Raw genomic sequence first — 26,799 nt, forward strand, 5'->3', positions numbered from 1 at the left:
AACTATTTATTGGAAAAAAAATCACCCTCTTCGGTACGGCGCTCATCCGCCGCGTAATGATACTTGACGTAAATATTTTTATTAGTCGTCTTGTATATTTATTATTGACATTAGTCGATAGACGACGTACGACCGTGGGGATGTATGTATTTGATAGTTATCGAGCATAGACAATGCTCGTACTGAAAAGGTTAAGAACATAGTAATAACATCTATATACTACATATTACATACTATATACATAGTTTTTATTCGGAATTACCGTTTTAATCAACGGTTCATTCAAGAAGGATATACATATCATAGTATTTTATTTATAATAATAATTTGTCATTCCATAATTACATTAGATTTAGATCTATACTAATTGAATCTTATTTATACTGAATCGATGAAATCTCATATGACGTAAAAATAGATTCAAAATCATAAGATACAAAAATGCATATGCAGATTCAAGTACTGATACGACTTGCATACATATTCATGTACTTCGTTTGCATAGGATATCACAGATTATGACGTAAAGAAGGCATAGATCGCAGCACTTATGATGTGTTTATGTGGGACGCGGTGGATTTTAACGTAACGTATCTTGTTTGAAAATAAAAATTTTCGTATTTTATACAATTATGGATTTACTACCGTAAGCATCATTTTATATTATTTTACTCTCTACTTATAATAATAATTGACGATATTGTTACGATAATCTATATCATTTAATTCTCAGTATAAAGATCAAATATGCAGTATAACCTAAATTAGCTATATGTTTGTCTGTTTAGAGAGCACGATTCAATGTTTTGGAAAATTGGTAGATTAAAGACGTTCGAAGATTGGCCTTTTCAGTCCTCTGATAATTCATGTAATCCTGAGAAAATGGCTGCTGCTGGTTTTTTTGCTGTAGGTGGTAAGGAAGAACCTGACTTGGTTGAATGTTTTATTTGCTCCAAACAACTTGATGGCTGGGATCCTGATGACGACCCATGGTATGTATTGCAATGATTTTATTAATATAGTATTGATGCCAACTATGCAACTTAATTCCAATTACTTTCAGGAATGAGCATGTAAAACATCATTCAGAATGCTTCTTTATCAGTTTGGGAAAACCTGATGAGACTTCGTGGACTGTGTATGAGTTATTTGATTTGTTCAAAAAATATACAGTAAAAGAATGCGTAAGTATTACTTTATGAAATGAATTAATTATTTTATAAATATAATGAAGAATATAGAGGATCTATATATATAAATTCCATAGACACGTGAGTTGGACAAAGCTATAGCTAAGGCAAAAGAAGAAAGTATTCGGCTAGTACATGAAATACCTCACATTTATAAGGGATTAAGGAAGAACTCTAAATATCAGAGTTAAGATTTTGGTAAAGTAATCTGAGACTGGTTATGTGCATAGTTCTATTTATACAACTATGACTTAATTTTTTTATTTTCTAATAAAATTTGTCACTGAGAAAATAATACTATACCTTCCTTTCGATGAGATTGTTTACTCCTGTCCCTTTCTTTCTTATTCTCTTGTATGTTTTTGTTTTCTGTTGTAAATTAAATAGTATACATAATACTGTGTTGTATACTCAAGAAAGGAGGAGATAATTCATTTGATAATGATCTAAGATTGGCGAAAACAATAAAACTGAAGTGTAAGAGACATTGGGAACTTATCTCGTTGAAGCAATTTACAATATCTATTCTTGTCAAACTTGTATAATTTTATCAGTGACATCTTAATTCCAATTTATTATCTAATTTTTATACAAAATATTGATGTTAAAAAGATGGACAATAACTGTTTAGTATACATATACGGATATTACGATATCGCAATCTCATCTTTGAATTTAAGTAATTCTGCCGATGATCCGGTAATATGTCAAGAAAATTTTACGGTTTAGTTACTCGCTTATTAATAAAATTAAAATTAAACCTTTAATTTATTCGGATTATGGATTCTGTTCAGAAAACTGGAATCTGTTTCAAGGAATTTTAATAAATAGGATAAATCAATCATGTTGTACAGAAAAGTTGTAAAGTAAGTACCTCATCCAATACGTATACAACCAATTTTTCAAATGAAAATACGTATTAAGATATAACCGCAAACGAAAGATGTTTTCTGTCTTCTTCTGTTTTACTTTTCCTCTCTTCTTCCCTCCTACCCTTATGCTTATAACTGTGTTTCCTCCTTAATCGAAAGAATGCAATCAATCTATGTACTGGCTAATGCCTCTTACCTTCAACGTTCTTTCGACGAATCAAAGCGCTTAATGTGGTTGATATTAAACAAGTAAAAAATATCAAAAATGGGTACATAATACGTTGCGTGTTATCATCCCCCCCTAACATTAGACATACCTTCGTGTCAACTTTTACTAACACGCTTAGCGTCTTATCCACGTTTCCTTTCCCTTTTTGCGTTTAGTGAGGAGCACGTGTACGAGTATAAAATGAATTCGCACGGAGAGCATCGATTCAGTCAATCGTAACATGTAGTCGGGATACGCATATATACCTGTTACCGTTTCTGTTCATAAACTTTCGTGATTTTCGTTGGCTAGATTTATCCTTTCGCTGCGCCGAGTATATAGACTAAAATAAGAACGCGATCGTATGTATTTTATTCGTCTTCGAATCGTTCATACAATTTATGTTCGATTTTCAAGCGTGTAATTTTTTATGTGTTTCTCATTCCAATCATAATCAATCGTCAGAAAATATATTTTCGTTCGCACAATGCTATCCGCCTGCAAAATATGTTGTAAGTACTACCTGCATTTTGTAAATATGATATTATTTAATTTTCTATAATTCCGATCTCTCGTTGCTAGTAAGACGTCCAAGTTTTTGTAAAAAAAATTATACGCACCGAGTACCACATTGTTATTTAAATGGTACAAAAATTCATTATTATTATTTCCCGTGTAATAAGGAATAAATTTCGACAATTTGTATCGAACTGAATATCAGTGGATTTTGCTTCATCTATTCGATAATTATTCGTTTCGTGAGATAGAATAAGAATTGAGATAGATTAAGAATGAGATAGAAGGAGAATAATCTTATGTGGGTAAATCAATTACATATGCGATAAAAGTTACGTAAATGATTTGTTGAAAAAAAAGTAATATTAATATTTCATGGTATCGTGGTAATAAATTTCTTCCTTAGCTTTGTACCTTGACAATTAACGATCAACGAAATGTACATAAGCGATGTAGAGTTATATCGCATTGGCATATCATTACATACCTATCGATGCAGATTTCTTACATTTATGGTAGTTATTGCTTAATCAAATAATTTTCTACGTAGAAAAATGTCAATGTTATTTAGAGAAACATTACGAGAAGTTCCGTGATCTGTAGTATTAGATGAGTGATGAAATCAGTAATAATAGTCTATCCTTATCTTAGGTAATCTGTAACTAGGTGATGTATTTGAATTTTTATCGAGAATTCTTTGAATTCCCTTGCGCATGGCACAAAAAAGCATTAAAAAAAAAAAGATTGCTTTGCCTTCAAAAGAAGAACGAAGCAAAGTAACGTAACGTGTAAAGTGTTGAGCGGAAAAGAACTAAAAAAATTCATGAATAAAGTTTTTGAAAGTGACGTAAAAATAAAGGTAAAAAATATGAAAAATACCGTGTTCCGATTAAAAGGAGATTTTATATAGCATTGACTGGTTTTATGTAGAGCGGCAGCTAGAGAAGGTTGACCGAAGTAAGGAAAATAACTGATTCCACATATAAGACAAAATTATAGCAATTAAGATCATTTGTATCTACGAAATAAGCCGACAATCGCTTTCTCGTTATCTTTACGGCGAATCAACGATTCTGTCTGCCGATATGATCATTATTGGTAGTTTTTGGCCTCTTATGTTTGGATTTTCCTTATATTGTATCAGATAAGATAAACTCGTTGATGCTGCGTCTGGTGATATTTAAACAAAAACTTGAGTGACAAAAATTTATGCGATCGTTTGATTGTATCATGGATCAATAATGATTGATCATTAATGATTTAGAAAATACATCGCATATATATTCTTTCAATTTTATTTTTTTTTTTTTAAATAAAAAAAGTCAATTGCTAATAATTCGTTATCATCTACAAAAACATTTGATTTTTTCTTTTGATTCAATACATATAGTTACTTGATATGAAACTGAAAGCTACAAATAGAAAAATTTACGATATGAAGATGTCAATGATGTTTGAATAATGGTAGATACCAGAAAATAAGGAAAAATTCATCTAACATCCTGATATTGTGACACAGATAAAATACAATTTATTGTATACGTATATAGATATAGATATTCATACTATCCTCTTTAATTTAAAATGTTCTCTATACCATTTCGAAACTAAAGGGAACTGAAGTTTTATATATTATTTTCTTTGCACCGTTTTTGTTTCTCTTAAAATATTTAGTCATTATTTCGTTATAGTCTGTATAATGTAACTTTATTTAGAAGGTAAAAAAAATACGGAGAACTTCAGATATTTCAACACGTCTTGGAAAATGAAAAAATGTTAGAACATTATAAGTAAGGAAAACGATATAGATAGCGTGTACGTAACTATATAAGTAGCACTCTTCTCATGGGTCTCGATATATTGCCGTAATATACAAATATTCTTTATCATCGTCTTGTCGCCCAGCTTTTTATTAATCTTTTGGTTAGAGTTCTAATCTGACCGTTGATAGAATTTATCCGTCTATTATTCCCTGGTTATATTTCACTTCTTTTTTTCCTTCTCGATATTTACATTTTGATACATGATATGCTAATAACAGATGATCGCGAATGGAATTTCAATTCCTCTATTTGTAAAACATGTCATCCGTAACTTTAGTCCCTTCAGATCATAATTACATAATTAAAAACAGATCACGAATTATCGTTACCGGAATCGCTAAATATCGGAGTATGACCTTTTGTATCAAGGATATGTTCGTTTTCGAATTTCTCTCTCTCACTCGCTCTTTCCTCTTCTTCCATTCCTCTCTTCTACTCCTTGTTGGTTCAACGTTTGCCGTTTACCTTTTCAATAAGCACAACTCGAAATCGAAATTATGCGCTATGCCGAAGTCAGTGATACGTGCAAGGAATCTGACCTTTACCTAGATAAGTTTGTACGGTTCGTTAGACAGCTGCCAATAGGGAAAGGCTCCGCTGCTAATCGTCATTCCTTCCGCGCTGTTAACCTCGGGCTTTCTTCTTTGCGACATGACAGCGTGAGTTTATTTATCGACGCTATTACCAATAAGAGATATGTTTACATGCACACAGGTGGAAGAATACCGCAACGATGGATATTCGCAATAATGGGTTTTTTGGCGCTCTTTAACGCTTACGCGATGAGAGTCTGCTTATCGATTACAATTACTGAGATGGTAATTCCGATGCATGAGAATACGACACACTTCTATGACAATACTTGCCCGGTCAGGAATGAGAGTGGGAAAGGGGGTAACAATGGCACGCAATCGTACGCAAAACGGTATGAGTGGAGTGAGACGATGCAGGTAAAAACACACGCGCATACGTGCATATGTACACTGCCTGTCATACGTATAAGTACACAGACACCTGTTGATATTTAATACAAATTGAATGCTTTTCACTGCTTTTAGTTTCTTACTATATTACTTTTTTTTTAATCGCATTCAACTGCCAAGGTTATTAGCTACTACTTCTTTGGTAAAAACAATGCACATGTTATTCTCACTTTTGCTAGAGGTTCCAGTACTTTAGGCTTATTAGCAAGATGTTTTTTGAGACAATCATAGTGGTATGCGCGTCTAAATTATGTTATTTTAAATCTGTTATTTCATTTGCATCAGAAGCGCCTTATAATGTAAAATATTAAGTAAATTAAGATATTCTGGAGCTTCCCAATAAATTAAACAAATACTTTAGATTTCTAATACTTATGGCAAGCAGTGTATATGTGTGTATATATATATATATATATATATATATATGAATGATATGTACTTACGATATCGAAAGAAAAAATATTGCAATAATTACGAATTGTGCTTTACGGTACATATGTATTCCTATATGTACTTTGTAATACACGTTTTTAATCTTTCTCATTCAGGGTATTATCTTGTCGTCGTTTTACGTGGGCTATGTGATAACACATCTACCTGGAGGAATGTTGTCTGAAAAATTCGGTGGGAAATATTCCCTCGGTTTGGGTATATTGGCGACCGGCGTTTTCACGCTAATTACACCGCTCGTCGTAGAATATGGAGAAGCAATAGGTCTAATTATCGTACGCGTGTTAATGGGCCTTTGCGAAGGGACAACATTTCCGGCATTAAATGCAATGCTCGCCCAATGGACACCACCGGAGGAAAGGTCCATGATCGGTTCGTTGGTATTCGCCGGTGCTCAACTCGGCACGGTATTTGCCAACTCTTTGTCCGGTCTCATTATTCATTACTCGGCGATAGGATGGCCGGCTGTGTTTTACGTATTCGGTAGTGTCGGAATTCTTTGGTTTTTGATATGGCTGGTAACATGTTTCAATAATCCAGACACGCATCCATTTATATCCGAAAGAGAACGAAATTTTCTACAAGAAAGGATGCACGCGCATACGCATAAAAAACCACCTTCGGTTCCATGGAGACACCTTCTTAAATCTGTACCGCTTTGGGCACTAATAGCGGCACAAGTTGGTCATGATTGGGGCTTTTTCACCTTGGTCAATGACCTTCCGAAATATATGAGCAGCGTACTCAAGTATTCGATCAAAGACAATGGATTACTCTCCGCATTACCTTATTTAACTATGTGGATTTGTAGTGTAGTGACATCTTGTTTGGCCGACTGGATGATCACAAAAGGCCTAATGTCACGTACTAATGTACGTAAATTGGGTACTACAATTGCCTCGCTCGGACCAGGAGCATTCATCATAGGTGCATCTTATGCCGAATGTGACAGAACAACTGTTGTTATTATGTTTACCATTGGTACGACATTAATGGGTATGTATACATATATGCAATACATTGGATAACAACAAAAACGACTCTTATCAACATTTTTAATTCTTCAAATGATAACACATTCTAGTAGTCAGAATTGAAACTCGCAATATTTTGCAATCGATATTATGGAAATCGGGCTTAAAAATATAATTTGTTTACGATTAATCTAGTTAATCTAAGATTAACTAGAGATATGCGTAGTGTAATTGAGCCGTTCAGAAACCACATTGATCAACTTTATAAATTGAAAAGTACGAGAAAGTAGTAATGTTATAAATACTGCTTTTTAAATTTACCTCAGAACTTATTATTATTTATGTTGTCTTTCAAAATTTGTTTCTTGAGAATTGAATATTAATCGCGTGTTCATGTAATGAAATTAAGAGACTAAATACTGACAGATGAAATTAATCAGTTTGATTCTCGAGAGGTTCAATCATATAATACTGTAATATGATGAATATTTCGTTAATAAAAATTCAAATGTATCGAACAGGAATATAAAATGTTGGAGTCCGCTTTTCTAGAAAAAGATAAATATGGAAAATAGTCGTTTTTATTGTGAGCTCCTCAATTTCTTTCTTTCGATTTAATTTGGAAATTTCTATTCCCATTTGACTACAAACTCTATTTCTTTCTTTTTCCTACCATAGGTACATTTTATCCAGGTATGAAGGTGAATGCTCTAGATCTCAGTCCAAACTATTCTGGCACCTTAATGGCTTTAGTGAACGGAATAGGCGCTTTTACCGGTATTTTGACACCGTATATCGTTAGTGAATTAACTCCGAATCAGACACTTGCCCAATGGAGACTCGTATTTTGGATTGTTTTTGTTGTTTTCGTATTAACTAATCTGGTTTTTGTACTGTATGCAAGCGGAGAAGTTCAGTACTGGAACGATCCTGAATTTGTTAGAAGGGAAAGGGAAGAGAGACGGATGAAAATTGCAAACGAAAAAGGAGAAGTTGCTAAACCTAAAGAGCGATTGAAAATATTTTCGACTTAATGTAATTCGCGTAAAAATCAACACACGTCGATTTTTACAGCTTGAATAGAATATGCATGAGATACATATTAGATACATGCAGATAAGTTCTGTGCATTGTATATATAAGTGACTCGTTAAACTTAAACCATAAAACATGTATCCGTGTCGTTTATATTCATGACTATCTACCTTATTATACTCGCTAGATTTTCTATTAATTTAAAAAAATTCATTCCGTCTATTCGTTTATGGAATGTATTAGACCTCTAAGTGTAATATAGTTCGTTTCTTTCTATAAACCGATATTTCTTATTAATGTTTTAGGAATGAAAACATTCTTTTCTTAAGCAAAATATCTTCTTCCTTAATTATATTTTCTTTTATCACGCTTTATCAGATTATGCAATATTGAGTATAATGTATAACAAACGGATATTATAAACAAAAAAAGAACAAGAGAAAATATGGTGAGGGAACGAAATTTTGTACAGCCTTAATAGTATTTCAAATTTTTCGGTAGTTAATATCTTTCCTTTCTCTTCTTCTGTCTAGTCCAAGTTCGAAACGAATAATAAGTCGAACAACTGTGGAGATACATTTCCATCGAACACACGTTAACGAGCGAGAATGAAAGACACATCTGGCTATTATGTTACATTGACGTGTTCTCGCGACTAACGAGATTCAGCGTACCTGAAAAATATTTTGTAACTACGTGTGTTACATCGTTAAATATTGTTTCTGAAATAAATGAGAAGATGATGAAAAAATATACATATAGATATATATGTGATTGTTTAAAATAAAACGTGTACGTATACACTTATACATATATGAATGACAACATATATATTATGAATAGGAGTATAAAACATATGACACGTACGGCAAATATTGGCATAAACTTCTACATTTGTCTCTTTATTGCAACGTGAAAAAAATAAATGTATTTTTTTGATTGCTATTATTTAGTATTAATAATTATGATTCGAAAAATTCTATCACAAATCGCGCATTCCTCATTTGCTGCAACGATAATATGACATAATTCAAAACTAAGGTTTACTTACCGTTTTATATAAGCAAGTAGTAATAGCAGGTAGTAATATTTTATCATATATTATACACCACTCGTTTAGTACAGCAATGATACGACGTAACTCAAAAATGAAATTGAACGTTTTATGTAATCAAGAATCTTTCTTTCTATACCAATAAACTAGTAATATTTTATCATATCAGACATTTACTACAGCAATGATACACCATAACTAACAATAAGTAATAAAGTTGAACACTTTACGTAAACAAAAGCCGTTCTTTTTATACCATTGAGGTAATATTTTTTATATCGAAAACAAATTTTGTCTTGTTTTTCTTTTTATAGCAAATAAGCAAATATCACGTAAACAGTTGACAGATTTTATACATATGTAGGTATATTATATATGGACCGTTTATTTTGAAAATGATGTAAGTCCATTTTGGTAAAAAAATGAGATATCACATAATTTGTGATTAATTTAGTGTAAACTTTTTATTTATAACTAGTTAATATTTAATATCTTAAAAAATGCCAATGCTTTCTTCAATTTAAAATTAGCCAATAAAAGAAATTGCGTAGCGATTAATTATGAAAGTGGTGTAAGTCCAATTTCCATAGACATAGGTGGCGGGGCAGTATGAAAAAAGAATTTTTTGTACGCACCACAGGATTATTATGATGTTATAAAACAATGTAGACAAAATAAAAGATTTATTTTACACGAAATGAAACGAGAGAATTTCATTTCAATAAAAAATCTACAAAACACAATTCAAAAACGAGTAAGAAAAAATACTAACGGAGAAAAGATAAACTAACTGAAAATATGTTGGATGAGGTTTTGCAAAAGTGCACCATATACTGTTTTATATAAAACATCGATGGAGGACACAGACTTTAAGACATTAGATTTATCACCTACATGTTGGGGAAGATCGCTAAAATTTGAAAGAATCGCTCTGACGCCTTTGTATAACGATGCCAGACCTATTACATATGAAAAATATAAGGATATGGAGCAGTTATTACCTTATATACTTCCTGTGCATCATGAATATTTTGAAACACTGCAATATAAAAAGCATAAATAAATAATATCAATATTTTATGTTAAGTTTAACAATATATAAATATAATTAACGTCCTAAATAAAAAATATTACTCCTATTTTATTTCTTATCATTATTTATAAACAAAATAGGATTAATACAAAATATATTTTAAGTGATTTAATTTTTCACAATTGAAATTAAATGATTTTTACAATTGACTAATTATGAAAATGGTGCAAGTCCATTGAGAGTCTGTAAATAAATATTATTTTAATTAAATTCGCCTAACAGAAATTTATATAATCAAATTACATATCGATAAATTAGTAAAAACATTGCCAGACGACATAATTAATCTATATTTTTGAATTAACGAATATGCTAACCTCTAATTTTCTCGAAACAACCAAAAGATGGACTGCACCACTTTCAAAATAAACGATACATATTTAACACGATGAATTCTTTCTGTTTTTTTTTTTATTTTCCTCTTTATTTACAAATATTCTTTACTAGTATCGCATTATTTACAAATATTTTCAATTTTTTGCAGCGCTTAATGAGTTAGTTGACCTTTTTTAAAAAATCTACTAATAATCGCAGTATCATTATTTGAGCGCGTTTCTGAAAAAGTACGTTTATCTCTTCGGTAATGAAGTATATATATACATCATGTTGATAAAATAACATAAAACCACAACTCATTGATTCTCTAATTCGAAGGTAAGGTCCAAGCAACTGGCATTTCTAGCTTTTTCTTCTCTTGTTTTCTTCGTTGACCACGACATCTTACTCTATTCGGATTCCAATCTATATTATCTTGGACTTTCCAGGGACTTGATGTTATCATGTAATTTATTGGTCGCGTATTTTGTATCTGTAAAGATTCTGTTTCACAAGTATTTGCGAATATGTAATCAGCGTGGTAATATCCCCTTAATGTTGGGTCTTCACGGAAAGCTTGCATGGCACACCATACGTGCGAAAGTAAAATGGGAAATCTAGAAAGCCAATAATCGGTAAACTTGTCGGGAATATATCCAAGGCTTTCTTGGGCTTGCGGACTCAATTCTCTATAGTGATGTTTCTACAACAAATCATTGGAACCATTAATGAAAGATAAAATTCAAACGTCATTCTCTCAATCTTTACAATTTACGTTTGTATTCGAACCTTGTTTCGTAATGCCCTTAGTAAATCTCGAACACTTCCGCCACGATAACTTCTATACTTTCGTAGATCAGTTGCAACTTCTATGTCAATAATTAATCTCCAATCTCCTTGCAACACTCGCATGCTATTAGATTCCAGTGCAATTAAGGCCGGACTGTCGATCTGCTCTTTTTCCACTCGATCGCTCACATCCTAATTCACAAATTAAAAGGACTTGGAAAGGATGAATTTCATCCTTGATAATAGTTAATAGGTAACAGCTAAAATAATCTAAATACAAGAAGGTGTGAAATAATATAAGTAGAGCACCTGAAAAAATGCAAGAATTGTAGCAGGTTCCCAAAATATTGGATGATCATGGACTGCCATTACAGGTGGTCTTTCCGATGGATTACTTGCGATCATTGCTTTTATAAGCACTAACGCCAATTCTTTGTCATTCTGGGAAATTCCATCATGAAGTGCCATTAAATCACTTTCTCCGCCTATGATATATCGAATTTGTTCATTGTCAGAAATAGAAATCGAAAAAAAAAAGAGAAAGAATGAAGATGCAGTTTTATCCGCATTCAATAAAATAAACAAAAGTTGGAAATAAACAAAGTACTATGTATATTCTTACAAAGAATATTAGCTTGCCGCCGTAATGGATCTCCAAATGGATGCTTTCCATCAGAAAGAACATAATAAAACACACAGCCAAGAGAAAAGATATCTACGGCGCAAGTAGTTCTGTTCCCGTTTAACATTTCTGGTGCAATCCAACCATCGGTTCCTGTTACACCTGATCTACGCGAAAAAGACACGCGACCCAACTGAAGTTTCTTACATAAACCAAAATCGGATATCATAGCTCTTACTTCTCCGCGTGGTCCCGGGACCGATAATAACACATTGTGAGGTTTGATGTCTCTGTGCACTGTCGTTCAGAAGGAAAAACAAAAAGTTATTATAAAGACAATACTGATATAAATATATTTATTGTTTTAGCGATCATAGGGAAACCTAAAACTTACCTATGTCAAGAAGATGTAGATGAGCTAATCCTGATGTAGCCTGTCGCAGAATGCTTTTCGCGGATATTTTTTGTTTATCGTACTTTCCCGCCACATAATCTTGCAAAGTCGCTTCAGCTAATTCTAATGCAATATATCTGAACATCCTATCTTGCTCAGTGCAAAAATATCGCACAACATTTGCATGCGCATCCGATTCTCTGAGCAATGTTACTTCCCGGTCGGCAAATGTAAAACAATCCGGTAACAAACGCTTTACAGCTACAGAGCGTCCATCGAAACTACCTCTGAAAATATGTATAAAATTCCAATGTCATATATTTTGTATATCTTAATTAAAACACTGAGAAAGCATACTATCTTTTTTCTATATTACCTATATACAAAAGTTCCCTCGCACCCCTTGCCTAAAACTTGTCCAGTATCGAAAGTTATCTTGCCAACTTTGACTACTCCCTCACCTATATCCTCAGGAACTACGAGTGTGTTTAATCGCATTCCATAATAATCATTGGTACTACTATTTTCCCGAGAACCCTGTGGAAAAGAATTGCTGATCGTTTAGAAATTCCAATGACGTAAACTAGCTGCTTTTTAGAGATTTCTAGAACTAATACACTAATAGCAAAGGAAAACTAAATATAATGAAAAACAAATGTGCACCAATGCAAAAAAAAACATACCTGAGAAAGTTGTTGAAACTCCTTAAATTGTGCGTTAAAGTACCAGAACATTGCTAGTATACATCCCAGTAATACGACTAACGTTAATTTCAATCCTTTATTTTCTTGCTGACTGAGCCAATTCTTGCCCATTATATAAGTATTCTGCATCAACTCACGCCACGATCCATTATTTCCATTGTTGTTAAATTTATCATCATTTTGTAAGCTGAACAATGATTGTTTTGTGGAATTGAAATATTGCAAAGGTAATGTTTCGATGACAGGATCAGACCGACCAGTAATTTGAAGTGGTTGTTGATCCTGCAATTTATATTCAGCTGGTATTTCGTAGTGACCTGTTCTCCAAATAAGTTCACAAAATTCAGTTAGTAAATAATATTAGTATTAATTAACGTAATCAATTATTTTTAATCATTACCATTACCTAACGTTATGACTGCCTGATATCCAGTCTGAGCAATAAAGTCAGTATTGTCAAAATATGAATCAGACAGAGAAACATTTCCGTTGTCGTTTTTTGCTAATTGTGGAACTGATAATGGACCTTCAAGTAGCAACTGACCAATATTACTCGATATTGTAGCTGTTGTTGAATCTACAAGAGATGGTAAGGCATACAGTCCATGTCTATGTTGGCCAATGTATAATGTTGGACTGTGAAAAGAGAACAGGTGTCGTGAATTAATTTCACATAAAACAATAACGATGAATACTTGAATCATATAATTTACAAAAGTATCAATTACTAACAATAATTGAATGTCACTCGGTTTGTTTGCAAAACGTTTTAGAAGAAGATTCAAAGTTTGATCTGCAACACTAGTAAAAGGAACTGTTAACAAGCCATCTTCCCTTACGATGTACACTGCTATCACTGGACTCTGTACATCCAGCTCCCACAGAATTATTCCTAATCTTCTGTCTACAGTAACAATCCGTCCGGTCGAACTCGTCGCGAAATGAACCAGATCTATAAAATAAAATTGCTATTGCGTTCATGGTAATATATTATATAACAAAGCAATATGTAAAAGTTATATATTGATCAAACCATAATTTTCTATTCCTTCAGGTTCCATTTTTGTAGCGGTATAATCATAAAACGTAACATTCCACTTTCGATTCTTTTGCTTGCTATCCACCATCATGATGTTATACTCTGTACGTCCCATAAATACAACATTCTGCATTTCTAGAGGACAAGTATTTTTAACTTCATCAAATCCTAGTAGTTGCTTCCTTTCACCAGTTCTAGGATCAATGCCAAACCAAGTATCAATCTTTCTACCAGTATATAATATTCCATCGCTGCTACGACAAGGACTATTAGTCACAAGTTGTGGAATGGTGAATGGCAGCTTTTTTAGAGCTTCAGTTTCTGTTCCAAATATATACAAAGAACCATCCTTTGGATCTGGTAAAAACATAGGCCTGAAACAAACACAGGACTTAATAATAATTAAGTTATATACTATAATAATACTTTCGCAAAATAAATTCCAATATACTCACATGGAAGTCCTGCCAAGATCAACTGGTACCTTGACAATTGGTTCTGCAACAAATGCTTAAAAATGGTTATACTAGTGTGGTAAAACCTAGATCCTATAAATTATACCTATTAACAATACCATCGCTTTGTCGCCAGAGCACATTTCCAGAGCGTTGTTTTATACCAACCAAGGAACCATCTAATGTAGAAAATATTAAGAGAGGATCATCTTGCTCTGGTATTAATTCCGTATCCCTCTTTTGTTTGTACTACAAAAAGTTCATCTTAAATTTATAGAGGAAACTTGTTAATTATGTACATTAGAAGAATTAAAAAAATCAACATACTTCTCCTTCAGAGGTCTTAAAATAATCTGATTTCTGTGATCTTTCTGTTTGACCACAGACATTCTCAATGAAAAGTCCAATGGTCAAAAAGACTAGTATAAGCCCAAATCGCATGATTTGTACTTTATGTAATTAGTTGTTTATACGTTAACCCAAATAAATAGGTGTTTTAAAAGCAATAAACTATATCTATAAAATGGTAAGATATTCTAATTTTACATCCCTCTCTATAACAAACGACGACTTTTTTCGTCATCTCGTCCAAGGGTTTTCATAATTTTCGGAAATCTCTCATAAATAACCATCGTCAAATGTTATTGTTACAAAATACTTTGTCTTCCTTTTGCTTTATATATACTTAATATTACATACATGTTGAGTATCGTGATATATATTTAATGACTTTTTAAAAAACCGATAGAAGTTTGTTTTCACAGTTAACATTGCTATTCGCGTAGGTACTACTAAGTACGTATACGTTGAAAGATAATCATAAACTAAAATCTCACATGGTATATATTTTAACAAAAATAAAATGCATAATTTGTTATACACAGTTTGTTTACTTTCAAAACTGATGTATTATAAATAGAATTAAATAATTTAATGACTCATCACGATTAATAGGGAATTTTAAGAGTAAGAAGAAAACGTATAATATTAAAATATTTGAGACGCAGCAGATAACTCAGTAATACGCGCATACATCCAAAGTATACATAGATAACGTCATGGACACGTGGCTCATGTGCATCGCGTATGCCAAAGTATTGTATTGTCAATACAATGCAGTAATTGTAAGTATATTTAATAATAAGCACGAGACATTAGTAATTTGTAATTGACTCTCTATTGCATAATCTTAACGCTTGAGTCATAACTCAACTGTTTTAATTTTTGGTTAATTTTGACATTTATAGTATATACTGTAAATATTGTATATAAACATAGCAAAGCGTATATGGCAGAAATATAGATTTAATAAAATGAGACAAGTAGTAAATATCAGTGGAAAAAATATGAATAATTTTGGCAAGGTATTAACTTTAAGGCAGTGCGTACAAAGTAAAATGTATATACATTTGAGATATTATTATTAAACATTGATGTTAGTGTGAATATAGTATCTATATGTGCATATATGTACACACACACACACACACACACATAAGTACACATATTTGGATCATACGAATCCAAAAGTTGGGTGTTGAAAGTAAACGCGCAAATGTTTCTCTGATTATGTTTATCATAAGAAAAGATTAAAATGATAGTAAGAGATTAATAAGAAATGATAAAATGATTATCGTTGTAAGCAATAACGTAGTCGACATTCGTGATGATGTACATTAAAGGATGTTTATGAATCGGCTGATTATCGAACCAATTTGCTTCGACCATGAGTGCTAAGCACAGCCCGAGAAAAATAACACTGGCCATGATAAAAGGTGAGACTAATTTAGATAGATAGGTAAGATCTGATAAATAAGTATCTATTTTACAGAGTTAACGTAATAGCGATATGACAAAAGGTACTTGATCGATCGTTTGTTTCTCTTTCGGCAAGGTAAACCTATTGCAACTTCAGTTCCTGTAATTCATTACCATGCTAGTGACGACGAATTGGAAGAAATATATCCTAGCACAGACGAAGAGAAGCGATTAACACCTGAATGCGAAAAGATCTCGTCCAAAGTAACTTCTACTCCATCGAGATGCATTCACGAGTCGGATATTTCCGAAAACAACTCGGAAACCCGCTCTGTCAGTGCGGAAAATATTTTACTAGAAGGTACGCCGCCATCCCTGGATCCATGGAAAGTATTCTCCGATATTAAAGGAAAAATAACCAAGACGTTCGAGGAAAAACTGTCTGAAATAAAAAGTGACAAACGGAAACGACGTCATTCCAAAGCAGAAAGCTCAAGCGTCAGTGATTTTGAGGATCAAGGGTGTGTTACACCTAGCGATGAAAAGGTGGATGATATTCGTAAAAGGGGCAATGCAGCCAGATACGTAGGTTTCTCTGGAGTAAAAACTGGCTTAAAAGACAAAAGTTTACAGGATGAGTCTGTTGAGAGTGGCATTGAAGCTTCTGAATTTCCACAAAATGTCAGCGAAGATGTTCCTTCCTCTTCAATAAATGATTCATCAAATTCAGAGCCACCTAGTAGTAACAATAATTATAACATCTTCCCACAACAGACCTATACAGGCTCAGTAGCATTTTCAAAGAAAATAGATTTCAAAACTGTGTTTTTACAATTGATTAAACAATTAATTTGCCAAGCAACATATAAATCTATTGCTGTTCTCATTGGTATTTCCTGCATTTATTATGTTATTCCATTAGCAGAGTATTTACTGGGATTTATGATGGGTGTTTTTGTAACTGTTACCTTCTATGACATAGTAACAAAACTAAAGAAGATTTTAACCACTTTGCCAGATGAAGAATGCCTTTCTAGTCAACCAATACATGTTTTAGAGATTCCAGCTGTAGAGGAACATGCTGTGGTTGAAAGATATCAAGGTTGGTTAAATGAATTGCCTTATAATTATGAACCGAATAATTATCATGTGGCACGCACAAAGTCTGTTTTCTTCAGAATGGAGGGAAATATTTTGCGTATTCTGGAAACCAGGATAAAAGTTCCAAAGAAAGCTGTCTGGGATGAGCCTAAACATAAATTAAAATTCGTTAAAAAAAGAGCTTATAATTTAACTGGAGCAAAGATAGAACTTCTTCCCCACGGGCTTGCCAGAAGAAGAAGATGGAGTAAAAAATATCCAATTTGTATAGCCCTTGAAAAGGAAGCATTAATTTGTAATGTAATTTTGAAAAGTACAACCAATGATGAATATTCGATAAATAGTTATCACAAAATGGACCTAAAAGAAAAAGTCAAATATAAATTTGATAAGAAGTATACAAAAAAATTAGATGGAGAAACACAAGATGAGAATGAAATTTTGTTTGTCAATATGGAGAATGAGGAACCAATAGTAAAACAAGAATTTTGTGAGTTTGTGGAAGTGGAAGATACCGATGAAGACGACGAAGACAATAAAAATTATAATTATGATTCAGTTAGTGATTATCTTGACAACGAATATGAAGAATGTTTTGTAGAGAATGAAGAAACAGAAATTTATATGGAAGAGAAGTTGAAAAAGAAGGATGAAGACTACAAGGAACAACAGAAAGAGGAGGATAAAATAAGAAGAGACTTGAGAAAGAGTTGCACTAGTACTAATAAAAAAAAAAAGAAACGAAGAGATATATCAAGCGAAATAAAAACTTGTAAGAAATCAATCGTAAAAACATGGAATGAAAAAGAAGAAGAGTGGGAAGAGGAAAAGCAGAGTAGAAACGAAGAACAACAGAAGAGCACACAAAGAAAGAAAATGAGGCAGAATGAGATGAAAGAAGACGATGATGTAGAGGAAGAGGAGGAAGAAGAAGAGGAAGAGGAAGAGGAAGGGAAGAAAATAACAGTAAAAGTAGGAGGAGAAAGAGATAATGAAAAGAAAGCAAAGAATGGACGGAAAGAAGGACAAGATTTAGAAAAATCAGAAGAAGAAAAAGCACAGATGGTAATTGATGACTATGGTAGTTATTATCATCATAAAGTACACAAGAAAAGAAATAAGAAAAAAGAGGAGGAAGAGGAGGAGGAGGAGGAGGAGGAGGAGGAGGAGGAAGAGGAAGAGGAGGAGGAGGAAGATGAAGAGGAGGAAGAGAGGAGGGAAGGGAAGAGGGATGAGGGAGGAGAACATCATAATAATGGTGAACGAAAAAATAAATTAAAAATATTTATTTTTGCCAGAACTGATCGTGAAAAAGAAGATTGGTACAGACGTTTAATTTTAGCTGCATCTCGATCAGTTAAAAAAAATGATTCATTACTATTTGCGATTGATACATCGTCCAATATACCTAATACTCAATCAACGCAACATAAAATCAACGCAGAAACAAAAAGCTCTCTTTCAGCTAGTAATTCACACGAAACCGTACCTGAGCTTAATTATAACGCTTATATGGCAAAATACTTGGATAGTAGTTGTTCACCGATGTCAGAAGGTGCAATTTCCACATCTGTTGAAAACTCACTTTGGATTAATTGTCTAATAGCTCGTATACTTTTCGACGTACGCAAGTGTCCTGAAACTATACATCTTATACAGGATAAAATACAACGCAAGTTATCCAATATAAAACTACCATATTTTATGGAGTGCCTTTTGGTTTCAGAGGTAGCAATAGGTCAAGGATCTCCTGTTATTCACAATGTAACAAAACCAGTAATTAACGAAAGAGGTCTCTGGCTTAATTTAGATATAACATATAAAGGATCCTTGACTATGACTGTTGAAACAAAATTGAATTTAATGAAATTGACAAGAACTGGATCAGTTCCTGATGATACGATTATTTCAACAAAAAAATCAAACGAAGTGATAACTAGATCACCAATTTTCGATAGTGATGTAGAAGATACGCCAGAAACGTCTACAGAAGACGATTGTGATAATTCTAGAACGCAATCGTACAATATGTCCAAAGAAACAACGTAAGTTATAATAGTAATATCATTTTATCATTCATTTCGTTCTATGTCGATTCCTTAATCTATCTAGTTTTTCTTTTCTCTCTTTCTTTCTTCATTTGTTTTTTGCAGATCTACGCAATCATCTGGAAGAAAATTTCTTAGTATGGTGGATAAAATAGCTGCAAATAAATATTTTCAACATGTAAATATGTTTTGTTACATTTTCTAAACATTTATTTAGTAACATTCAGATCAATACCTATTAATATTTGCTTTTTCATGTGTTCCAATTATCAGGCCACCGAACTGTCCTATGTTCGAAGGGCTATGGAAGGTGTTTCCAATACGGAAATTCGGTTGATGGTTACCGTTTCAAGTATCGAAGGTTGTCTATCATTAAACATTCCACCAGCACCGTCCGATCGCTTATGGTACGGTTTTAAGCCCGTACCGAAAGTGAGTCTTACCGTAAAACCCGCGGTTGGTGAAAGAACGGTTAATATCGTTTACATAACAAAATGGATAGAAACTAAGTTACTCAGGGAATTTGAAAAACTGGTTGTTTTGCCAAATATGGACGATCTCATTTTACCATTATGTCCTAATTATCCTTATACAACAATACGGTAATCGCATAATAAATGAAAAATTCTGGTTGTCGTATCGTATTGTATATAATCCATTGATAAATGAACTACCGTGTAGTATATCCATATCTAATTCATAATTGCAATGTATATTCGACCAGCAAATGACAAATATATTATCGTTGCAAAATTTCGCGTGTATACGCTTCTCAATAGTATTGCTGTTGCAATATATTCTTCTTATATGTGCATTATAACTTATAGACAAACTTCACGACAAAAGAATTACGATGAAATAGAAAAGAGATAATGAAACGCTTGTAATTATTCCAAAGCAACGAATACGGATTAAGAACAAATCGAGTACTGTAAACAAAGAATTAAGAACAGACTAACAACTAAAGTTGTATTAAATACGTTCTAGTAAATGGTGATCAATTTTTGTTCCTCAAGCATCGTTTCTTTCACACCATATGAAAATATTGATTCGTAATTTTTTAATTTTACATAACTTTCCAATATGTAAATTTTTGATCGTTTCTTTGGGACCATGTATCGTGTTATTCCTTCGCTTTCGCAATGTGTAAAGCTTACATCGTGTAAAACAAAAAGGGCTTAATACGTATCATTTGTGATAATAATAATAATAATAATAATATTAATATTAATAATAACAACAGTGTCTCAACGACATCAATGATTATTTTTGCATCAATGATATCGATGATTGAGAAGTAATATAACTCAATATAAATCTAACGATAGAGTAATTTGTTTATTATTTATAAACATTACTATAATATAGGATTGTAAATTGATCACTTCACAGTCAGAATTGCGAAATATGAAATAAACCGAACGCGCATATTTATCAGTTTCGAACATAGCATAATAATTGTAAATTATTTCTACACTGCGATATACTAATATTTCGTATGTGTACATATCACAATGTGACTGTTAAATTAATGTTTCAATGTGTAATGCAAGTGAACTCATATAGATTAAAATTTTAATCTTGTATAAATATATGAAACAAATAAGAATTAGAAGTGTATTCATAATCGTTTAAATTTCTAAATTGACGATTGGCGATTGATTAGATTAAAATTCCAAACACACGTTCAGATAATTGCTACTGCTCGGTTAAAATTCGGGATGCATAATCATAACAGAGATAGATGGAAATTGTTAGTTATATTGCTAAAGAGTCATGTATTTCTCACGATAAAATTTCCACAAAACAATATCACAGTTTAGAGATCGATATTCATACAACGCAGAATAGGAAAATAAATTATTTACAGGTGATTCTTGGAACTTGGGTGTGCTAACTTTGAAGAACACACGGTGCAGTTTCCAATTCGCGGACTGTTTTTGCCCAAGTTTCTATTCTCGGTGCACAGACCAGAACAAGATCACCGAGTCTTCGTTTAGCCATTATCACAAATTCTCCTTGGCCATGACGTGCATCACAGGCAGTTGGCACCCTTACACGAACATTTTTACGGTCATGGGAATCGATAGGATCTGCATCGTTGTTACTCTGTTTCAAAATGCATCAAAATGAACGTTAATTTACAAACATGTCTATGTATACAATTGTGAACAGATATAGCAAAAGAGATAAGGAAAAGCTGTTACCTCATTCTCTTCGATCCGACGTAAAATTTTTGTTACTCTAAGGACGAGTTCGGCAGCTTCTAAATTTGGTCGTTTCTGGACAGCACTTACGGTACCTCTGGCTATGAAATCGCTTTGACAATACGCCTTAGCTAGTTCGTCCATAGTGCACGGTCTACAGTCTTCTTCCTCATCATTAAATCGTTGCGATACTCCTTGTCGAATGTCGACGTACCGTACTTCTAAATCATATTGTAATCTCGCATTGTGAAGTTCACCCGACATAAATTCTTCCGCTTCTATGTAAAGTGCTGCAGGTTGTTTTTTCGCATGAAAACATCTATGTGAAGCTATATCTTTGCCGTCCCTCGGCGAGTATATTGACCGAAGTTTGCCATGAGTTTCCAGATATACTCGTACTGGACCTGAAATCTTGGTACAAGTACGGAAACCAGATAACTGAAACGGGTCATCGTTGTCGTTCCAATAGCTGTCGTTTTTCTTATTGACGTTGCTTTTTCCGTGATTCATTCCGTAATTTACTTTCGATACGAATCCAGCTAAAACAGGGGGCGAGAGAACAACTCGTAAAGCTCCTCGTGGATACCGCCAAAGTACCGTTCCTCTGGAACATCGCAAATATACTGGTCGAACACCTCGGCCTCCACCTCCGCTGTAACGTAATCAGGCAGAGAAAGAAATTATTTACGTCCTGATTAAATATACATTACTTATTTCTATCTTCTTATATGTATATGAGTACAATCATATTATATTTTGGTATATTATACATATTCCGGAGATGAAAGATATTCAGACAATTTCCCTATATCTTTATATCATCTTGATTCTTTCTTTTTTAAGTCTTCAGTTGAAATGGAATTATAACAGCAGAAACGGTTCTTTCGTTTTTTAGGATGATAATGGTTATTATCGACAACTGCACTTGGCCACGTAATCATTCTTCCTTTTTAGCTTGTTGTACATTTCTTTCTACTTGTGCATATATACATACATACATACGTGCATACGTCGAGATACATAGATACATGCACGCAAGCCACTCGTTCTCCCTTATAAAGGAGAAAGAGATGATAAATCGAATGCTCTAGTCCAGTCCATGCGATCTTTCTTAGGTTTGCTTGTGTTTGTTCGTTGGACGAGGAAAACCGGTTTCACCGTAAGTCGGGCGACTGGTTTCGCGCTTAATAAAAGTTTATATATATGTATATGTACATATATACACATATATGTTTATTAGATACATACATGATTTCGTTACCCGTTATCAAGAGGAATTTAAAAAGATATACACGTATGCATAAGCACTTAAATGTAAACGTGGGGATAAAATTGATGAATTTTTTGCGTAACAGATTCAATTGGAGGGAAAATGATAATTGTGCGAGTTTCGGAATAAGTCATTGGAAAAAAATGCAGATAAAAAGACAGGCTTACAAATATTTCATAATATTTCAAACTGAATATTTAATTTTTTTATGGATCGATCGAAATCGAGAATATAACAAGAATAAAGAATACTAACCTTCCAATCCAATCACATTGGTCGGCAGCCTGAAGGGCAACATGTTCATAGGAAGGGGCCGATGACACGATGCTAATGAGTAGCAGTAAAGACAGTAAAAGCACCGAACAGGCCATAAATGTGAGCAGTCTCATTTTTCGTGATTCCGTATCGTTTCGACTAAATTTCAATTAGAATTTGCATTTCTGCAAGAGGAAATCTTCCCAATCCGATGTTTCTTAAATTCCAAATTCGATTTAACTCGTAGTAATAACAGTGGTAGTATACGTTTTCAACATCGTTGGTTATGATTTTTTACAATTTTACAGGGAAAACATTCATGTATATATATACGTTTCCTTACACATATGTATGTACACTAGATAAAGAAAATTGGTGCTGTGCTAGCAAAAAAATTGTACACGAATGCGTGTACAAGTATTCGACAGTAAAGTTCTTCTTTCTTCGAAATATTGATATTTCACTCTTCTAATATAATTTCGTTGCTGTTACAGGAAAACACGATATTTGATTTCAGATTAACCATCGTTATTAGAAATGCGAATGGCATAACGATGTAGTAATAGTCTAGCGTTAAAGAATTCAAAGACAAAATAAATCACGAATGTCCTTAGATTGCGCTCACTGGTGTAAACTACTTGCTCTGGTTTCTGCACTGCGTATTCTTCGTCGAACGATCGTGTAATGGTGTACGCACGAGGAACAAGACGGAGGAAATTCTAAGGATCATGCTTGTTACCGTTGAATGCGTTGAAAGTAGAAAGGTTTGATCACAAGGCGATGTTATAGTACGATGAAGTTAAAGCACACGCAAATCTCGATCGGTTTGATCAGCTACGCGTGCCAACACCGTTTACACAACTTGTGCACAACTATTTCGAACTATATCGTTTGGTTGCGCGCTCGCTTGCTCGCACGCACGCACGCTCACTCACTTTCTCTCTAGCCTGACGTTCTTTACCATGCTCGTTAGAGTCCACTTCGACTCGAGTCGACTCGTTTTACCTCGACTCGCTTCGTCTGTTGACTCTCACCCTTCTCTCCTCTCTCTGGTTGGTTCTTCGAGTGGCTTTGTCATGTTTCTGTTCTCGTCTCGTCTCGTTTTCGTTTCCTTTCGTTTCTATACTTTTTCAACGTGACACAAGAACATATCGTTGATCGTATTTATTAGCAAAAGAAATTCATTTTTTTCTACGCATATAAATAAAATTTGCATCGTAATAATACAGTAGCTCACAAAAATATTTGAACACTTCCTGTAGAAAACTTTTATGATACGACTATTACTATATTTACATTGGACATTGAAATCAACATGAAAATACATATAGAAATTGCAAGACATTTATTGCAAACATCTTAAACATATAATAATGTTAAAGATGGTTCCGCTAAATATCGAGGTTTATTAATATAATGAATATTTGATTGTTTAAATATCTTTGTGACCTTTAAGAAACGTATATTTGCGCTAAATATTTTGTAGTTTGTATGCATATTTTTAAATTTGTTTCAAATTTTATTAGTATATAATCAGGAGATCGAGTCTCAATACATTGCTAATGAAATTTCAAAATGTTTTGTATAACACACGTAATATATATAAAAAATTTCTATTAATTAATATATTCATAAAAATTTTCCATGGTAAGTGTTCGAATATTTTCGTGAACCACTGTATATATTTAATAATAAGTAGACATAAAATATATACGCTCTGCGATGAAGTATACGATATGCAAAGGAATTATAAGCTAATTTTGTTTCACGCCTATGTACGTCAACTGGTTTCGGTCGCCATATGCAACAATTCATTTTTCATGCTGTTCAATCTGGAAAAGAATACGAACATTCCCATTCTTTTTTGATTTATAAATATTCAAACATAATTTGTAAATCCATCTTAGGTAAGGTAACGAAAGGTTATCTCTTACGCTTCCGTATAAAAAGTTTGCCGATCTACATATCCTCGGACAAGCTGATCTGGACATGGATCGTAAGAACGCACGCCCATTGTTTTCATAGCAGTTTTATAACCATCCAAAGGTAAAAATTCCGAATCATGGAAGAGAATATTTTCGAATATCGCATTAAGATGCCTGAATAAATGGAATAAGAATAAAATATGTACACATATATTTTCAAACGTGACAGTGACCACAGTAACGTAACATACCTTTCTGTCCAAAGTAATCGTGGCTCTTTGAGCCCCGATCTAAATAATATAAAATCATCGAGCAATTCATACAAGTATTGGATAGGATCTGCTGGTTGATGAATGATCACATGAGAGAGCAGAAAATGGAATATATTAAAAATATTTTTTTCATTCAAGTAATCTTGTTCCTTAGATATCGTATGCGTCACATTACTCTATAAAGTTGATTTGCGATTCAAGGAATTGAACAAGTATAATAAGCTGGCTAGGAATGTGGTGTATCATGTGATATACATACGTAGCAGAACAATGTAGACGAATTTACTTACTTCTTTGATAGACTGAGATCGTCCAGATGCTTGCAAAGGGAAAACGTCTGACAATTTTTTATTTCGTTTAACATTATATTGAGAGCATTTTACATCTTCACTCATGTTTCTGTCACTAAAAAATTTCAGTTATTACTAAAAAATAAGTGTTAGATACGTAACTAGATTTCATACGACCGTATAGTATATGTTATCAAATTTTTATTACGACGATTAAAACATGTGAAATCTAACATGAAGAATTCAATATTTTCTTTTGAGAGAATGTGTGTGTTTGTGTTACCTAACCGTCCCAATCAATTGTTTATTCTCTCATATGAGAATTTGTAAAATTAACGAACAAATATTATGTATAAGGAAATGAAATTCTTTATTTTATTTGTAATTATAAGATCTGTGATGAGTTGATGACTCATTAGATGTATCCTGTTCTACTGTACATTATATTCTTAATTTCACAAAGATAGTTTTAATTCTAACCACTATTAATGTCGCAATGTTATTTTATGATATATCGGTAATGTAACATGTGACATTAAAATGACAAGGAGAAACGTGTGCTAAAAACATAGACGAAATCATCGTTACCGCCTGACAAGAAATTTACCCTATGTCAACATAACAGGTTTCTGTAAAAGAACGAACGAATGGAAATGCAGATGAAATAGCTTGTCATAGTAAAATGATAGATGAAGTGAATTTCAATTAATTGTAATGGAATAACTTTAAATTGACTTAATAACACTAACCTTTAATATTGAACACAATTAATATAGAAATATTTCTATTATCTAGTAACTTTCTCTATACTATTATTGTAATAGCAAAATGCGGAGAAAATACAAGAGTAAAAGATCTGAATAATTTTGTAAAATATATAGAAACTGACACAAGGAACGTTATAGTTGAGGAACGTTACAGAAGTAAACATAAAAAGAAATACTAGTATTACGGATAAAATTTATTGAGCAGTCTAACAGTCTAAAAACTTCTTACATCTTAGTAGTTGTAAAATTATTGTTCTGTTATTATTTTCACGATTGTGTGAATTTAAAAATTAATTTTGTAATTTCTTTCTTTTTCTCCCGTTTCTCTCTCTCACTCTCTGCCTTTTCCTTTTTCTTCCACCTTAGATTTCGTTAAAATCTATGTGTGGC

At 32.9% G+C, this 26,799-nt stretch overlaps 6 protein-coding genes across 10 annotated transcripts; 3 read left to right on the forward strand and 3 right to left on the reverse strand.

Annotated features, from left to right (window-relative positions):
- Positions 1 to 485: 485 nt before the first annotated feature.
- Positions 486 to 1,851, forward strand: LOC132913479 (baculoviral IAP repeat-containing protein 5-like). Its single transcript, XM_060971880.1, has 4 exons — positions 486 to 646; positions 789 to 992; positions 1,064 to 1,184; positions 1,268 to 1,851. Exons 1-4 carry the CDS (start codon positions 633 to 635, stop codon positions 1,379 to 1,381), a joined length of 453 nt encoding a protein of 150 aa, XP_060827863.1. The 5' UTR covers positions 486 to 632; the 3' UTR covers positions 1,382 to 1,851.
- LOC132913439 (putative inorganic phosphate cotransporter) lies at positions 1,268 to 9,268 on the forward strand. 3 transcript variants are annotated; one of them, XM_060971796.1, is made up of 4 exons: positions 1,268 to 1,388; positions 5,324 to 5,559; positions 6,141 to 7,038; positions 7,695 to 9,268. In XM_060971796.1, exons 2-4 carry the CDS (start codon positions 5,359 to 5,361, stop codon positions 8,048 to 8,050), a joined length of 1,455 nt encoding a protein of 484 aa, XP_060827779.1. In that variant the 5' UTR covers positions 1,268 to 1,388; positions 5,324 to 5,358; the 3' UTR covers positions 8,051 to 9,268. The 3 variants fall into 3 exon arrangements, with proteins under 3 accessions (XP_060827779.1, XP_060827780.1, XP_060827778.1); XM_060971797.1 differs by lacking the exon at positions 1,268 to 1,388 and adding an exon at positions 1,946 to 2,056; XM_060971795.1 differs by lacking the exon at positions 1,268 to 1,388 and adding an exon at positions 2,077 to 2,782.
- Positions 9,269 to 10,577: 1,309 nt separating this feature from the next.
- Positions 10,578 to 15,547, reverse strand: LOC132913422 (serine/threonine-protein kinase/endoribonuclease IRE1). Of its 2 annotated transcripts, none has more exons than XM_060971764.1 (13): positions 14,844 to 15,547; positions 14,636 to 14,765; positions 14,517 to 14,559; positions 14,056 to 14,435; positions 13,755 to 13,974; positions 13,429 to 13,658; positions 13,002 to 13,339; positions 12,695 to 12,855; positions 12,319 to 12,605; positions 11,925 to 12,221; positions 11,612 to 11,787; positions 11,303 to 11,494; positions 10,578 to 11,216 (listed from the first exon to the last, which is right to left on the reverse strand). In XM_060971764.1, the coding sequence occupies exons 1-13, from the start codon at positions 14,955 to 14,957 to the stop codon at positions 10,842 to 10,844; spliced, it is 2,943 nt and encodes a 980-aa protein (XP_060827747.1). In that variant the 5' UTR covers positions 14,958 to 15,547; the 3' UTR covers positions 10,578 to 10,841. The 2 variants fall into 2 exon arrangements, with proteins under 2 accessions (XP_060827747.1, XP_060827748.1); XM_060971765.1 differs by having other exon boundaries at positions 14,623 to 14,765.
- A 499-nt stretch (positions 15,548 to 16,046) lies between these two features.
- Positions 16,047 to 20,176, forward strand: LOC132913418 (testis-expressed protein 2). The gene is made up of 4 exons (XM_060971758.1): positions 16,047 to 16,291; positions 16,411 to 19,420; positions 19,529 to 19,601; positions 19,697 to 20,176. The coding sequence occupies exons 1-4, from the start codon at positions 16,243 to 16,245 to the stop codon at positions 20,027 to 20,029; spliced, it is 3,465 nt and encodes a 1,154-aa protein (XP_060827741.1). The 5' UTR covers positions 16,047 to 16,242; the 3' UTR covers positions 20,030 to 20,176.
- A 276-nt stretch (positions 20,177 to 20,452) lies between these two features.
- On the reverse strand, positions 20,453 to 24,212 carry LOC132913463 (meteorin-like protein). Its single transcript, XM_060971858.1, has 3 exons — positions 23,156 to 24,212; positions 21,631 to 22,282; positions 20,453 to 21,532 (listed from the first exon to the last, which is right to left on the reverse strand). The coding sequence occupies exons 1-3, from the start codon at positions 23,287 to 23,289 to the stop codon at positions 21,317 to 21,319; spliced, it is 1,002 nt and encodes a 333-aa protein (XP_060827841.1). The 5' UTR covers positions 23,290 to 24,212; the 3' UTR covers positions 20,453 to 21,316.
- A 215-nt stretch (positions 24,213 to 24,427) lies between these two features.
- LOC132913477 (uncharacterized) lies at positions 24,428 to 26,234 on the reverse strand. 2 transcript variants are annotated; one of them, XM_060971877.1, is made up of 5 exons: positions 25,926 to 26,234; positions 25,643 to 25,757; positions 25,332 to 25,528; positions 25,090 to 25,254; positions 24,428 to 24,987 (listed from the first exon to the last, which is right to left on the reverse strand). In XM_060971877.1, exons 2-5 carry the CDS (start codon positions 25,745 to 25,747, stop codon positions 24,936 to 24,938), a joined length of 519 nt encoding a protein of 172 aa, XP_060827860.1. In that variant the 5' UTR covers positions 25,748 to 25,757; positions 25,926 to 26,234; the 3' UTR covers positions 24,428 to 24,935. The 2 variants fall into 2 exon arrangements, with proteins under 2 accessions (XP_060827860.1, XP_060827861.1); XM_060971878.1 differs by lacking the exon at positions 25,926 to 26,234 and having other exon boundaries at positions 25,643 to 25,783.
- Positions 26,235 to 26,799: the final 565 nt, after the last annotated feature.

This window comes from Bombus pascuorum, chromosome 13 (genome assembly GCF_905332965.1).
Source record: "Bombus pascuorum chromosome 13, iyBomPasc1.1, whole genome shotgun sequence".
Classification (NCBI taxonomy): domain Eukaryota; kingdom Metazoa; phylum Arthropoda; class Insecta; order Hymenoptera; family Apidae; genus Bombus; species Bombus pascuorum.